The sequence below is a fragment of the Cherax quadricarinatus genome, chromosome 18, assembly GCF_038502225.1.
Source record: "Cherax quadricarinatus isolate ZL_2023a chromosome 18, ASM3850222v1, whole genome shotgun sequence".
In the NCBI taxonomy this organism is placed as follows: domain Eukaryota; kingdom Metazoa; phylum Arthropoda; class Malacostraca; order Decapoda; family Parastacidae; genus Cherax; species Cherax quadricarinatus.
The window spans coordinates 42082320-42099577 of NC_091309.1; the positions used below are offsets into that span (position 1 = coordinate 42082320).

At 39.5% G+C, this 17258-nt stretch overlaps 1 protein-coding gene across 1 annotated transcript in view; it reads left to right on the forward strand.

Moving 5' to 3' along the window:
• The window catches only part of LOC128689512 (uncharacterized), a 316845-nt gene that overhangs the window by 36440 nt on the left and 263147 nt on the right, over positions 1-17258 (forward strand). The window contains exon 4 of the mRNA XM_070086503.1: positions 16643-16703. Within this exon, the coding sequence (XP_069942604.1) occupies positions 16643-16703 (61 nt within the window). The remainder of the gene's footprint in view (positions 1-16642; positions 16704-17258) is intronic.

Below are 17258 nucleotides of genomic sequence, written 5' to 3' on the forward strand. Positions count from 1 at the left end.
TGTGGCACCAGGGCCTCTTAGCAAAACTTAAAGCACTGGGAATTGCAGGCTCTACGCTATGTCTCCTCAGTGACTACCTTCATGGTAGATCTCTAAGTGTAGTTCTCAATGGAACGGAATCAGCAAGACATCCTATTGGGGCAAGTGTTCCACAAGGAAGCGTGCTGGGTCCATTGTTATGGAATGTCTACTTCAACGACCTTCTTCATCTCATCCCAGAATCACATGCATATGCAGACGACTGTACACTGACATTCACTTATCCAAGAGAAGAAATGCTAGCTGCTCTAAGCTACATCAATCACCAGCTGAGAGCTATATCAGCTTGGGGAAATAGATGGCAAGTAACATTTGCACCTGAGAAAACGCAAATGATGATCGTCTCTAGGCACCATGATGGTAATGCTGGTGCAGTAGTAAGGATGAATGGGAGGATGTTGGCACCTGGAGAAGAAGTTGATATCCTTGGGGTGAAATTTGACTCCAAACTAACCATGAAGAACCATGTTGTAAATCTTGCAAACAAGGCAGCCAGGAAGCTTACAGCACTTCGCCGTATCTCCCATCTGCTTGACAGTAGGGGTTGCAAGATCCTGTACGAGGCACAAGTACGCTCGCACCTTGAGTATGCTCCACTTTCTTGGTTTGCCTGCCCCCCCTCTCATCTGCGACTGCTTGACAGAGTAGAGAACAGAGCAAGACGTCTCATCTCTCGCCTGGACCCATCCTGGATAGATCTGTCATTTCAGCAGAGCCTTCAACATAGGAGGGATGTGGGTGGCCTTACTGTTATGTACAAGGCCAATATTATCAAAATGCCACAGTTGGATCCACTTCGAGGACAGCGTGAAACAAGCTTTTATGCCACAAGACGGGCAGAAAGCAGCAACTTCACTCTGGCTGTACCCTTCTCTAGAACATCACTCCATCTGAGATCATACATACCCAGGATGACTCGAGTATGGAACACATTCGTACAGGATAATGATGTCAACGAGATAAAGTCAGTTGATCAAATGAAAATGCTGGCCCACAGATGGCTCCAACTCCATCCTGTTTCCTACTTGTATGTCTCATAACAATAAAAATGCTTTCAAATGAGCTGATGTAGGTAACAGCTCTTAGCTTGCCAATAAAGTTAGGAATCCTTAACCTGTAATTAGCTGTCAATAAAGCTAGGGATCCTTAACCTTGTCAAACCCCGTGTAAAAAAAAAAAAAAAAAAAAAAACTTATAACGACTTTTCGATAAATTCACTAGTCACAATTTTATATATTACGAAGTTAACACACACACACACACACACACACACACACACACACACACCTCACTTTACTTTTAACACCTTCAAAACACTCTCATAAATCATTTGAATACTCACAAAATCACGTTTGAACATTTCCAAACAACACCGAAACACTTCCAAAATATCATTTTGAATACTCTCAAATAAGATTTGACATCTCTAATTTATCTACACTTATATTATTTCATTAAATTACAACTCATCCCCCAAACTCCTCCCTCAGTCGCCAGATTTTTACAACAGTATCACAAAAACTAACTCAAACACTTAACTTTGAACAACAACAAAAACACCATCAATTACCTTTGAATACTCCAAAAACATCAGTCGAACACAGCCAAATCACCACTGAATACTCCCAGAACACCTTCATAAGTACTCTTGCACATCATTTGAACACCTTCAAAAAGACCTTTGAATAGCCTCAAAACACCATTTGAGTACTCCCAAATACACCACTGAATACTACTAAAACACCACTGAATTCAGTCAAAACACCACCAAAATCACCATAAACTAAGATCAACATCACAGACTAACACCCATTTTCACACAAATCCTCTTAAATCACTATAACCAAGACGATTACCAATTTCTATGAGTACAATCACCTCCAACTAAGATATAACATGAGCGCAAAAAACTTGAACACAAACCAAACACACACGAACACTTACAACAGAATCACCTCTTTTTCGGTATCTCTAGTTCGACAACAACGCCCACAACCCACATCACCCACATCCCACAACACCCACAACCCACATTACCCACACCCCACAACACCCACAACAACAACCCACAACTTATAACCACGTTTCATCATCTCTAGTTCGACAACAACACCCACAACCCACAACACTCACAACTCACAACACCCACAACAACCCGCTTATAACATCTTTTTTGGTATCTCTAGTTCAACAACAATACCCACAACCCACAACACCCACAACCCACATCACCCACAACAAAAACCCACTTATAACATCTTTTCGGTATCTCTAGTTCGACAACAACACCCACAACCCACAACACCCACAACCCTTAACACCCCACAACCCACAACACCCACAACAACAATCCACTTATAACATCTTTTTCGATATCTCTAGTTCGACAACAATACCCACAACCCTCATCACTTACCAATTTATTCACAATTTTTCCTCTTTCGATACAAATTTTTCTCCTACTTTTTATTGAATTTTAAAATGTAATGCACATTCCTCCCTACATTACTAAAATTCTAATAAAATCCTCTCCATACCCATCTCCTTGTATCCACATAAATTAATATTATACTCACAACAAGTAATCTCACTACCCAAGTACTGCGACATGTTTCTACACCCTCCAATATTTTCCAATGTATCATAACTTTTCACCTCTATAATTTCTTTTAAAATATTCACACATTACCTTTATTTTCAGTAAAATCCCCCATATTTCATTAAATTTCTAATACAACCCTCCCCATTCCCCTCTCCATCTCACCCACATTTCTTCACATCCACTCACCCATCTCCAAACACACCTCTTCAGAACACACACAAAAATCACATTTCCCATCCACAAATGCATCCCATCACACATCTCAAATCCATTAAAATCACTGTAACCAAGATATTCACAAAATTCTATGACCACCTAACACACACACACGCACACACCTCACTTTACTTTGAACACCTTCAAAACACTCTCATACATCATCATTTGAGACCACCTTTTCTCAATATCTCTTAAGAAATATTCTCTCATAGACAACCTTTATCATCTCACTACAGAACAACCCCAAGATTACTTCGAACACTCTCATAAATCATTTGAATACTCACATAAACACCTTTGAACATTTCTAAACAACTCCGAAACACTTACAACAGGATCACCACCAACTGAAAACATAACATGTACTCACATACAAAAAAAAAAAAAAAACTAAGACATCCATCAACTAACATTCATGACCACTCACCTCAAAACCCCTAAGATTGCAGATAACACTCATTTTCATTAACATTCACACAAAAAAAAATCACAATCGCCAACTCCATACAATATCTAATACACTCACCTCACTACCACCAACACATACCAGCACAGGTAGGGATACCTCCCTTGACATCACATTCCATCCAGTGTTTACTTGGCGATCAGCGACGTCACACCCCAAACACCTTGTTTCAACCTGTTATATCTCCAATATCTAAAATCACCACCATAATCAAGACGTTTACCAAATTCTATAACCCCACCACTAAGATCACACATTTTTGTAAACATTCTCTTAAAACATCATCATAATGAAGATCAATAAAACTTTCTATACTTTTACTAAGATCACATAACATTTTGTCTTCTCTAACTCACCCACAAATTTACATTCTCATTCACACTTACACATTTCATTAACCGAAATTACATCTCATCCACCAAACTCCTCCCTCATTCTCCAGACTTTACAACATTAGCACAAAAAAAAGCTAACTCATACACTTATGACATGAGACATTACCATAACTAACACACTAACTTTGAACCAACTCTGAACACCAAAACACCACTGAACATCTTCAAAAAATACTCTGCACATCATTTGAACACCTTCAAAAACACCATCAAACACCTCCGAATACTCCCAAAACACTACTGATTACTACCAAATCACCACTGAATACTACCAAAACACCGTCAAAATCACCAGAAACTAAGTTTAGCATCACCAGCTAACACCCATTCATAGAAATCCCCTCAAATCACTATAACCAAGAACTCCCTTCCGATGGGTGCAAAAAAAAAAAAAAAAAAAAATGAACACAAACCTAATTCACCAACACTTAGTACATGATCACCATCAACTGAAAACATATATTGTACACACATAAATCTAAGACAACCACCAACAACAAGCACCCATATTCACTTACCTCAAAAATCACTAATATCACAGAAAACACTCATTTTTTTATATACATTCACACAAAACATCATATTTGACAATATCTAAGCGCACTCACCTCACTACCACCAACACACGATGTCACACCCCACAGGGCCAGCGAGGTCACCTCCAGTGACGTCATACTCCCATCTGTGTTTACTTGGTGGTCAGTAACATCACACCCAACCCACCTTGCTTCAACCTGTTGTACCCACAATATCTAAGAACACTATAACCAAGACGATTACCAGATTTTATGACCCCAACACTAAGATCACAGAAAACACTCATTTTTATAAACATTCACACAAAAATCACGATCACCAATTCCATATCATGTTTACCATCATCTATCAACACTCATCACCAAGATCACCAAAATCTAAGATCATGCATCTCAAAACTACTATGATCACTGAAAACACTTATTTTTTAAACATTTGCACAAAGATAAGACACACAAAAATACCACGACACTTCCACCAACATCTATAACATAACATGAGCACTGTAACATATCACCATCATAAAAAAAATACACAGACACCCACAACTTATACATTTCAATCACAAATTTAAGACATGAGACATACACACCAAATCTAAGACATTCACCTCCAACTAAGACATACACATCATAACTAAGACATACACCAAAACCTATACTTGACATATTGACAATAAATATAAGACATAATCACAAAAAAATTTACCATGTCATGAGACATTACCAGAACTAAGTCACACACCTCCAACTGATACACAATCACTTTACTAAGTTCATGTTAACTATTCATCAACAAAAAAAAAATTAATACAATTTACCCACCAAATTCATGTCATAAACATCAAAACATATAACTGTTTTGCACATTTTTCTCAAACTGAATATTCATACCACATTTATCATTTCTCACCTATGTTATATATCACATTTCTCACCCTCATCATCCCTAAAACATCCTTTCTTATTCATCCGTATATCACCTAGAGATGTTTTAACCCCGAAGCCTCATCACGACGTAGGAGCCAGAGCAACCATCACCACTCCAACACCACCTACTACTACACTCTGGCTCCTAGTGTCATGATGGGTCGTCGGGATAAAACATCTCTAGGAGATATACGGATGAATAAGGAAGGATGTTTTAGGGATGATGAGGGTGAGAAATGTGATATGTAACATAGGTGAGAAATGATAAATGTGGTAAGAATATTCAGTTTGAGAAAAATGTGTAAAACAGTTATATGTTTTGATGTTTATGACATGAATTTGGTGGGTAAATTGTATTAATATTTTTTTGAGGTAAGTGAATATGGGTGTTTGTTGTTGGTGGTTGTCTTAGATTTATGTGTGTACAAGATATGTTTTCAATTTATGGTGATCATGTACTAAGTGTTGGAGTATTAGGTTTGTGTTCATTTTTTTTTTTTGCACGCATCGGAAAGGAGTTATTGGTTATAGTGATTTGAGGGGATTTCTATAAAATGGGTGTTAGCTGGTGATGCTAAACTTAGTTTCTGGTGATTTTGACGGTGTTTTGGTAGTACTCAGAGATGATTTGGTAGTAATCAGTAGTGTTTTGGGAGTATTCGGAGGTGTTTGATGGTGTTTTTGAAGGTGTTCAAATGATGTGCAGAGTATTTTTTTGAAGGTGTTCCGTGGTGTTTTGGTGTTGTCCCGAGATGGTTCAAAGTTAGTCAGTGTGTTAGTTATGGTAATGTCTCATGTCATAAGTGTATGAGTCAGTTTTTTTTTTTTGTGCTAATGTTGTAAAGTCTGGAGAATGAGGGAGGAGTTTGGTGGATGAGATGTAATTTCGGTTAATGAAATGTGTAAGTGTGAATGAGATTGTAAATTTGTGAGTTAGAGAAGACAAAATGTTATGTGATCTTAGTAAAAGTATAGAAACTTTTATTGATCTTCATTATGGTGATGTTTTAAGAGAATGTGTACAAAAATGTGTGATCTTAGTTGTGGGGTTATAGAATTTGGTAAACGTCTTGATTGTGGTGGTGATCTTAGATATTGGAGATATAACAGGTTGAAACAAGGTGTTTGGGGTGTGACATCGCTGATCGTCAAGTAAACACAGGAGTGAGTGTGATGTCATGGGAGGTATCCCTACCTGTGCTGGTATGTGTTGGTGGTAGTGAGGTGAGTGTATTAGATATTGTATGGAGTTGGTGATTGTGATTTTATTTTGTGTGTGAATGTTTATGAAAATGAGTTATCTGCAATCTTAGTGGTTTTGAGGTGAGTGGTCATGGATGTTAGTTGATGGATGTCTTAGTTTTTTTTTTGTGTGTGTGTACATGTTATGTTTTCAGTTGGTGGTGATCCTGTTGTAAGTGTTTCGGTGTTGTTTGGAAATGTTCAAAGGTGTTTATGTGAGTATTCAAATGATTTATGAGAGTGTTCGAAGTAATCTTGGGGTTGTTCTGTAGTGAGATGATAAAGGTTGTCGATGAGAGAATATTTCTTAAGAGATATTGAGAAAAGGTGGTCTCAAATGATGATGTATGAGAGTGTTTTGAAGGTGTTCAAAGTAAAGTGAGGTGTGTGTGTGTGTGTGTGTGTGTGTGTGTGTGTGTGTGTGTGTGTGTGTGTGTGTGTGTGTGTGTGTGTGTGTGTGTGTGTGTTAGGTGGTCATAGAATTTTGTGAATATCTTGGTTACAGTGATTTTAATGGATTTGAGATGGGTGATGGGATGCATTTGTGGATGTGAAATGTGATTTTTGTGTGTGTTCTGAAGAAGTGTGTTGGGAGATGGGTGAGTGGATGTGAAGAAATGTGGGTGAGATGGAGAGGGGTATGGGGAGGGTTGTATTAGAAATTTAATGAAATATGGGGGATTTTACTGAAAATAAAGGTAATATGTGAATATTTTAAAAGAAATTATAGAAGTGAAAAGTTATGATACATTGGAAAAGATTGGAGGGTGTAGAAACATGTCGCAGTACTTGGGTAGTGAGATTACTTGTTGTGAGTATAATATTAATTTATGTGGATACAAGATGGGTATGGAGAGGATTTTATTAGAATTTTAGTAATGTAGGGAGGAATGTGCATTACATTTTAAGATTCAATAAAAAGAAGGGGAAAAATTTGTATCGAAAGAGGAAAAATTGTGAATAAATTGGTAAGTGATGAGGGTTGTGGGTATTGTTGTCGAACTAGAGATATCGAAAAAGATGTTATAAGTGGGTTGTTGTTGTGGGTGTTGTGGGTTGTGGGGTGTTATGGGTTGTGGGTGTTGTGGGTTGTGGGTGTTGTCGAACTAGAGATACCGAAAAGATGTTATAAGTGGGTTTTTGTTGTGGGTGATGTGGGTTGTGGGTGTTGTGGGTTGTGGGTGTTGTTGTCGAACTAGAGATACCGAAAAGATGTTATAAGCGGGTTGTTGTTGTGGGTGTTGTGGGTTGTGAGTGTTGTGGGTTGTGGGTGTTGTTGTCGAACTAGAGATGCTGAAAAGTGGTTATAAGTTGTGGGTTGTTGTTGTGGGGTGTGGGTAATGTGGGTTGTGGGTGTTGTGGGATGTGGGTGATGTGGGTGGTGGGCGTTGTTGTCGAACTAGAGATACCGAAAAAGAGGTGATTCTGTTGTAAGTGTTCGTTTGTGTTTGGTTTGTGTTCATGTTTTTTTGCGCTCATGTTATATCTTAGTTGGAGGTGAGTGTACTCATAGAAATTGGTAATCGTCTTGGTTATAGTGATTTGAGAGGATTTGTGTGAAAATGGGTGTTAGTCTGTGACGTTGATCTTAGTTTATGGTGATTTTGGTGGTGTTTTGACTGAATTCAGTGGTGTTTTAGTAGTATTCAGTGGTGTATTTGGGAGTACTCAAATGGTGTTTTGAGGCAATTTAAAGGTGTTTTTGAAGGTGTTCAAATGATGTGCAAGAGTACTTATGAAGGTGTTCTGGGAGTATTCAGTGGTGATTTGGCTGTGTTTGAATGATGTTTTTTGGAGTATTCAAAGGTAATTGATGGTGTTTTTGGTGTTGTTCAAAGTGAAGTGTTTGAGTTAGTTTTTGTGATACTGTTGTAAAAATCTGGAGACTGAGGGAGGTGTTTGGGTGATGAGTTGTAATTTAATGAAATAATATAAGTGTAGATAAATTAGAGATGTCAAATCTTATTTGAGAGTATTCAAAATGATATTTTGGAAGTGTTTCGGTGTTGTTTGGAAATGTTCAAAGGTGCTTTTGTGAGTATTCAAATGATTTATGAGAGTGTTTTGAAGGTGTTCAAAGTAAAGTGAGGTGTGTGTGTGTGTGTGTGTGTGTGTGTGTGTGTGTGTGTGTGTGTGTGTGTGTGTGTTAACTTCGCAATATGTAAAATTGTGACTAGTGAATTTATCGAAAAGTGGTTATAAGTTGTAAGTGTTGTGGTGACTTTTTCTGATGAAATAGTTAAAACGAGAAAAATTGTGTGTTATGAGTGAAAATTGTGAGATGTTGGGAGAGTGAGGGTTTGGGGGGGGGAGAACGGGTTAGAAGAGGAGAGAGAGAAGGTCATAGTCTCAGACGATGCTATGGGGTGAACTGAGATGTTATCTGAGATCAGTCAGATAAGATTCGCCAGACTTTTTTTGATGAAATAGTTAAAACGAGAAAAATGTCTAGACTTGAGGAGAGTGAATCTTTTGTAAAGAAATTGTGGATTGTTGTGGGTATTAGCGAAAAAAATGTGGAATTATTTGGGTTATCCTGGGATAAGAGTGAAAATGTGTAATGTTTTCCCTATGTTGTATATGAATTGTGTAATACTGAGATGGTGACGACGAAGAAGATCCAGAACAAAATGCACAGAATTTCTTCAACAGAAAAAGAATTACTCTATGGTGATTTTAGTCAATGATTTGTATCTTTTTTTCAATGAATTTTTTTTTGTTGGATGTGTATGAAATGCATTGGTTGTATAATAAATAAATGAAAATATTGTGTATTAGTGTTATCCTGCATTTTAATGTCTGCTCGACAAGATTCAGCCTGTGTGTGTGTGGTCATCACGTGACGTCACTGACATAGGGGGAAGTCGACAAGATTCAGCCTGTGTGTGTGAGGTCATCATGTGACGTCACTGACCCGCCGAGTAAACACAGGTGGGGTGACGCCACACTTGTTTAGACCTGTAGTAAGAGAAAGTACCATGCCCCACAGGAGGAGTTCATTTGAATGCTTACCCACAGATGGGGGAATCCAAAAAACTTGATCCAAGGAGATGGAGATCATAGGAAAATGAAATTCAAAAAAAAATTCGAAAAAATTTGGGATGGGGGTGAAAGTGGGAAGGAGGCCCTCAAAAAAGTTGATATCGAGAAAAACTTGATCCAAGGAGTTGGAGTCTTGGTATTATTGTTATTGAGAAAATCTTGATCCAAGGAAGTGGAGCAGGTATATTTGGGGTAGAAGTGGCTTGTGTGAGGTGGGGGGGAAATCTTTGTATTATTGATATCGAGAAAAACTTGATCCGAGGAATTGGAGAATACAAGAAAATTCGAAACCCCATAGGGGGGAGACCGTTTTGAATGCTTACCCCCAGAGGGGGGAACCCAAAAAACTTGATCCAAGGAAGTGGAGTCTTTTATTGTTATTGAGAAAAACTTGATCCGAGGAGATGGAGCAGGGAATTTGGGATGCAAGTTTGAGTCCATTTTGAATGCTTACCCCTTGAGGGAAGAATCCAAAAAAACTTGATCCAAGGAAGTGGAGTCTTTGTATTATTGATATCGAGAAAAACTTGATCCGAGGAATTGGAGAGCACAAAAAATTAAAAAAAAAATTTAAAAAATCGGAAAAAAATTCGGGGATGGGGGCGATCCGAACGACGCTGCAGAAGGCGCTGCAGAAGGTGCGGGGCGGGCGCGAGGGCGGGCGTGGGGCGGGACGGGGCGTGGGGCAGCCGCCGGTCGGGCGGGCGGGCGGGCGGGCGCGCGGGCGCGGCACGGAAGGAGTCCGCTCAGAGGAGACTGTACCGTGGAGACCATACCGTGGGAGACCGCTGAGAGGAGGAGACCGCTGAGAGGAGGAGACCGCTGAGAGGAGGAGACCGTACAGAAGAAAACTTCACTACTCAAATGGTAGTTAATCATTATTTTCATCCTCTAAACAATTAATGTTATGGTATGGTTTCTCTTATATTATTATTATAATCAAGGGGGAAGCACTAAACCCGTAGGATTATACAGCGCCTATGGGGGGATGGAAGGCATTCAGGCTTAATTCAGGGAACTGGAGCACAGATCCAATTCCCTAGATCAAGAGCCCCTCACCAGCGTCAAGGAGCCTTCCTTGAGGGGTTTCTCTTATATAGTTGTGAAAAATTAACTTATCTTTTCTAATTACAGGTGTTAAGTACAAGTATAATCTTAGAAAAATAGCCTTTACCTGTGGTTTAATCTCTTAGTGTAAATAGATTCAGTAAAAAAAGCTATTTCTTACAGAGGCTTGAGATTTTATTGAGGAAGATGTTAATTCAAACATTAATATTTAAGTATTTTGTTAATTTTTACATATATTTAACTTTCGGTAATGTTGTATTGAGATTTCTGATGAATAGGCATTTCTTTATTTTCTATTTCTTGTATCAGTGATGAGGAATATGATGCAGTTATTGTGTCTTTACTCAGGGATGAGGAAGGTGAAGGTTGTGTTAAGTGTTTGTTCAGTGAAGTGAAGAACGTGACTTACGCTGAAACTGCGTAGAGTGCTGCCTGACACGATGAGCCTTGTGGGTATCTTCTCTTTCTGAGGGACTGATTACCTAAACTCTTATTAGTGGATTTTCTATAAACATTGTTTCTGATAGTTTCTTTCCTTGTCAAGGAAGACATCAAGAATAAGTAATGAGTCAACATTTTCTTCCTCCAGAGTAAATTGAACAGTGAATTCCAGTGAAGTGAGTTTGTCCTTATACTGATGAAGATTAAAGCGTCTTGGGGCAATGACCAAGAAGTCATTTACTTATATAAATCATGTAATGTTGTATGGGATCATAGTCTGGAAGCGATCTCTCTATAGGTGCTCGAAATAAAGGTTGGCCAAGAAGGCACTTAGGGGCGAACACATCGGCATGCTATATTTTTGGTCTGTAGAAATCATCACCAAAAGAGAAGTTAATCTAACTCATAACTTTGTGAGGTCAACAAAGTCTTGTTTAGAAAGAGGAAGTGGCAGATCCTTGGGAATGGAGTCGAACAGAACATGAATAATCTAATCAGTTAGAAGACATCTAATGACGGAAGTGACTTCTAGGCTGGCGAGTTTTTGTTTCTGATGGTAGCCTGCTTAAATTTGGAAGAAAATTCTCGGGAGTGGCGATGATGAGAGTTACCGAAAGCACCTAAGAATTTGAATAGGCTCTTGGAAAAGATGCTTGCCAATTGGTGAAAGCACTGCCAGTCCCGGATATGACGGTTTCTGTGTCTTAGGTCGTCCACAGATATATGCGTGTTTGGTGTTAATAAGAGGAGGGTACCAGAGCTTCCCATTTTTGGTACAGTTAAGAATATTCTTCCATCCTTGGCTTGGTCCCCCTAGGCAAAGTATGAGATGTTATGGTTTCACAGATGGTACAGTTATGAAAAAGAATCACTTTGGCAAGGTATCTGTCGCTATGAAGAATAATTTCACCTCCACTATCTTTCAAACGGCAGAATTTTTGTCAGATGTTCAATGGCTTCGGCATATCTCTTGGGCTTTCTATAGAGCTAGAGTTATACATTGTATGTATCGTTTCATACAATTTAAGTTTATAAAAGGGCACATGCAAGTTATCATCTCTTACACCCCACAAGAGACCCCCCCATACCTTGTCTACTTAAGAGTCATATCAAAACCCTTGAAGGTTTGGACAGAAAATTCAGGCATCAGAGCTTCCATCGCTGATAAAAGTGAAGTGTAGTTATCCTCTAAATAAACGACTATTGTGGAAAAATACTTCTCAATGATCAAGCCAACTAAGAAACTACAACACCTCATACTTTGGCTAAGAGCACCACATCCTGTCTTCAAGGTGCCATGAAGATTCTCAACCGCACCAAACAAAGCAGATATATTTTCTTCTGCCTACTAAACCTAAACCAGCATATATCTAAAGAGTCCCCAAGGTTCATAAACAATGTATTCCTCTTCAATCCGTCACTTCCAGGTTTTCCAGTGCCTTACCAGATACCTTTTCAAATTGTTAGGTGTTCTCAGCAACTCCCGTCTCCGCCATCTGCTGACTAAACCACACCATCATAGGAAATAAAAAAAAAATAAAAAAAACTCGCCAGGCTTAGCGTCACCTCCTTCACTCGTGTTCCAATAGATCAGGTTATTCTCTTTCTCTGCAATTCCAACTCCTGCCGCTACAGCAGAGTCGTCTAAGAGGGCAGAAGGATACGTCTATTTCGGAGAATAGTCTCCGGGTTTTTCGTAATTATATTCCTCAGAATCTACCACTTCCTCCCCCTAAACAAGACTTTTTGAATCTCACAGAGTTAATTGTTAGGTTCCACTTCGCCTTCTCCTATAGACAGAAATATGTAATTGTAATATATTTACCCCCTAAGCGTTGTTTTGGCCACCTTTACCTCAAACGCCTAGAGAGCGATTGCCTCAAGATAATCATCGCACACATTATCACACGCTTGATATAAATCAATAACGTCATGATTCTCCCCCAGACACTTTAATATTTAGTTTAAGGACACACTCGGCTAAAGGGAACCCATAATTCAGTTTTCTCTGGAGGACAAAAAGGATAACTTGTTTCACTGTCTTGACGTCCTCATCAGAGAAACTCGAATGCAAGGTCTTTAAAAAATAATTCCACCAATAAAGATGATTTGACACTTTTTCACACCACGACTCTAAGATTAAACATGGAGTCATTAGTATTTTTTTCCTCCATGCTCTCAAGATTTGTAAGGAAGAATTTCTAGATGAAAAAAAGAAAATCATCGTGGACGATTTCACCGCTCTTAAGTTCCCACTTCACTTTATGTCCTCCTGCAAATATGACCTTACTCAGTCTTCACTTCATGGGAATTCAGCTAATATTAATCGTCATGTGTTCCTCACATAACAATTTGCAGTCACCAGCATACTCCAAAACGTAACATTGACATTGCTGTATTTACCAGAATAACCTTAAGAAACATCAGCGGAGCATATTGACCGAAGAGTACCGCTAATACACAATTCTTTGTGGAATGCACTAATAACCCACACACAGGAGACAAACTTATAACAACGTTTCTGTCCGACTAATTAATGGTACAAGTCGGACAGAAACGTTGTCATAACTTTGTCTCCTATGAGCGAGTTATCTGTGCATTGTTCCATTCAAGGAATTGTCTTACTATTATGTCTATGTAGAAGATGTGATAAAGCAAACATGGGTGACAGAAGGTTGCCTTCAGACTCGCCTGCAGGAATACATGCCTACAGGAGGGGTAAACCCAGCAATGCATGTCTCGTTATGAGTAATTTTTGTTAGTGGGTTTGGGTTTGAGAGAGTCCTGCCTAATATGGGCTGGTAGGCCTGCTGCAGTGTTCCTCTATTTTTATAGTCCTATGTACTTATCTGCTCAAATACATGGTGGATTACAGAGCAGCACAACTGTTATGTTGAGAGGAAGGTTAAACCAGAAGTACGATTCTTGAAGCAGTAATTAAACGCTGAGCTAATATACAAATAACCCGCACATAAAAGAGAAGCTTACGACGACGTTTCGGTCCGACTTGGACCATTTACAAAGTCACACTAACCAGAAGTGGAGCAGGACGGGTATATATAGGCAGGAAGAGGTGGTGGAAGTAGTAGTAGTAGTAGTAGTAGTAGTAGTAGAGGAAGTGGTAGTAGTGGGGAATAAAGAGGAGGAGCCAGTCAAATATAAAGGGGAGCACTGCAAGGAAGCTAGGTGCCCACGGAGGGAGAGCAAGTGCACAGAGGTGAGTGAAAGGGGAAGTGGTGAAATAAATAATGAAGGAACAGAAACACGAGACAGAAGGAAGAAAGACAACCCAGAGGAGAAAAAGGAAAGTGGAAAGGGGAAGAGGGAGAAGAAGAAAAAGAAAAAGAAAAAATGAGGAGTCAGGTTAAGTCACGGATGTTCTGAAGTTTGGAACATTTTACAATGTAGTGGGAGAGGAAGGCATCTACAGAGACGAAGCCAGGGCTAAGGTTCATACAAGGAAAGTTGTGTATTAGAGAGGATTCAATTAGACGGCGACTGTTCAAGTTGGAAGTAGGGAAGACAGTTTTAGCAGAAGACCAGTCAATAGAATGGCTATGATCTCTGACGTGACAGAAAAGAGCATTGTTAGTGTCGGCAAGCCTAACACTATTTTTGTGCTCCCTAAGTCTGTCAGAAAGAGATCGACCAGTTTCTCCGAAGTATTGAAGAGGACAGGAGGAGCAAGAAATAGAGTAGATACCAGGAACATCTGTAGAGGGAGGAGAGGTATGAACGAGATTAGTGCGAAGAGTGTTAGTCGGGCGGAAGGTGAGCTTGATGTCTAAGGGACGGAGAGAATTGTTGAGATTAGAAAGACCGGAAATGTAGGGAAGGCAGAGGACAGAAGAGTTCCCAGGAGTAGAGAGTTTGGGAGAGAAGAAATTACGTTTAGCACGTGAGAGGGCAGAGTCTATGAAATGGGAAGGGTAGCCAAGACGGGAAAACGAATTATGAAGAGTGGAAATTTCTGCTGGAAGGAACTGAGGATCACTGATGCGGAGGGCACGGAGAAAGATGGAGATAAGAACACTTTTCTTGACAGGGGAAGCATGATAGGAAAAATAGTGAATGTACATGCCACTGTGCATAGGTTTTTGGTAAACGGAAAAGGAAAAACCTGTATCTGAGCGGTGGACATGGACATCAAGGAAAGGAAACAAGGAATTAGATTCCCATTCAGCTTTAAACTTAATGGAAGGGGCAAGATTCGTTTTCCCGTCTTGGCTACCCTTCCCAATTCATAGACTGCCCTCTCACCACGTGCTAAACGTAATTTCTTCTCTCCCAAACTCTCTACTCCTGGGAACTCTTCTGTCCTCTGCCTTCCCTACATTTCCGGTATTTCTAATCTCAACAATTCTCTGTCCCTTAGACATCAAGCTCACCTTCCACCAGACTAACACTCTTCGCACTAATCTCATTCATACCTCTCCTCCCTCTACAGATGTTCCTGGTGTCTACTCTTTCTTGTTCCTCCTGTTCTCTTCAATACTTCAGAGAAACTGGTCGATCTCTTTCTGACAGACTTAGGGAGCACAAAAATAGTGTTAGGCTTGCCGACACTAACAATGCTCTTTTCTGTCACGTCAGAGATCATAGCCATCCTATTGACTGGTCTTCTGCTAAAACTGTCTTCCCTACTTCCAACTCGAACAGTCGCCGTCTAGTTGAATCCTCTCTAATGCACAACTTTCCTTGTATGAATCTTAGTCCTGGCTTCGTCTCTGTAGATGCCTTCCTCTCCCACTACATTGTAAAATGCTCCAAACTTCAGAACACCCGTGACTTAACCTGACTCCTCATTTTTTTCTTTTTCTTTTTCTTTCTTCTTCTCCCTCTTCCCCTTTCCACTTTCCTTTTTCTCCTCTGGGTTGTCTTTTTTTCCTTCTGTCTCGTGTTTCTGTTCCTTCTTTATTTATTTCACCACTTCCCCTTTCACGCACCTCTGTGCACTTGCTCTCCCTCTGTGGTCACCTAGCTCCCTTGCAGTGCTCCCCTTTCTTTGTATTTGACTGGCTCCTCCTCCTTATTCCCCATTACTACCACTTCCTCTACTACTACTACTACCTCCACCACCTCTTCCTGTCTATATATAGCCGTCCTGCTCCACTTCTGGTTAGTGTGACTTTGTAAATGGTCCAAGTCGGACCGAAGCGTCGCCGTAAGCTTCTCTCTTTTATGTGCGGGTTATTTGTGTATCGTTCCAGTCACGGTATTGTGCCTTTTTTGTTATTTACTGAGCTGATATTATAGAATGGAACAAGAATTCCATGATTTATATAAAAATTATTACCAACGGACGTATCCTCACGCTCAAACTTATACATATTGTATGAGTAATCAGTTACCCCATGATCTCACTTGTTACCTTACTTGTGACCTCTTCCAAGCATGACCTCAGGGTGCTCGCTGACCTTATAAAACCGTGTATATGTGCTTTTGTATATTAGAGAAAGTGCAGTCCTGGATGAAACATCGTAATAAAGGTTACAAAGCAAGCAGTGTCTTTCTCACTACTGGTGACCTAATTATGACCTCAGGCATGATCTACTTAAGTCCTGCTTGTCACTTTAACCCTGACTGTGCCTAACAAAACCTTGTAATAATCCAATAAAAAAGTCAAGAATCTGATACTTACATTCTGTGTACATTGTTGCAGTTGTGATGCAACCTGTATGGGGGTGGATCGTGCTGTGTATGGTACGGAAGTGTACCATGAGGTGAGTTTACCATGAAGTGCGCTAATAGTGATGCTAGTTTACCATAAGGTGAGTTTACCATGAAGTGCGCTAATAGTGATGCTAGTTAATCATGAAGTGAGTTTACCATGAAGTGCGCTAATAGTGATGCTAGTTTACCATAAGGTGAGTTTACCATGAAGTGCGCTAACAGTGATGCTAGTTTACCATAAGGTGAGTTTACCATGAAGTGCGCTAACAGTGATGCTAGTTTACCATGAGGTGAGTTTACCACGAAGTGCGCTAATAGTGATGCTAATTTACCATGAAGTGAGTTTACAATGAAGTGCGCTAATAGTAATGTTAGCTCATCATTAGTTGAATTTATAAAGTGGGATAACATAAATGTTAGATTAAAAAATAAGTTTACCATATAGTGAACAAACTAATATAATAGTTTACCTTTATGTTAGTTTAAAAAGAGGTGCGTTTACAATGAGATGAATATATCATGATATGGGATTACCAAGTTGCAGGTTTACAGTTATACGAGATTACCATGCATAACCAGTATATGAGTTTACCATGAAGTCAGTA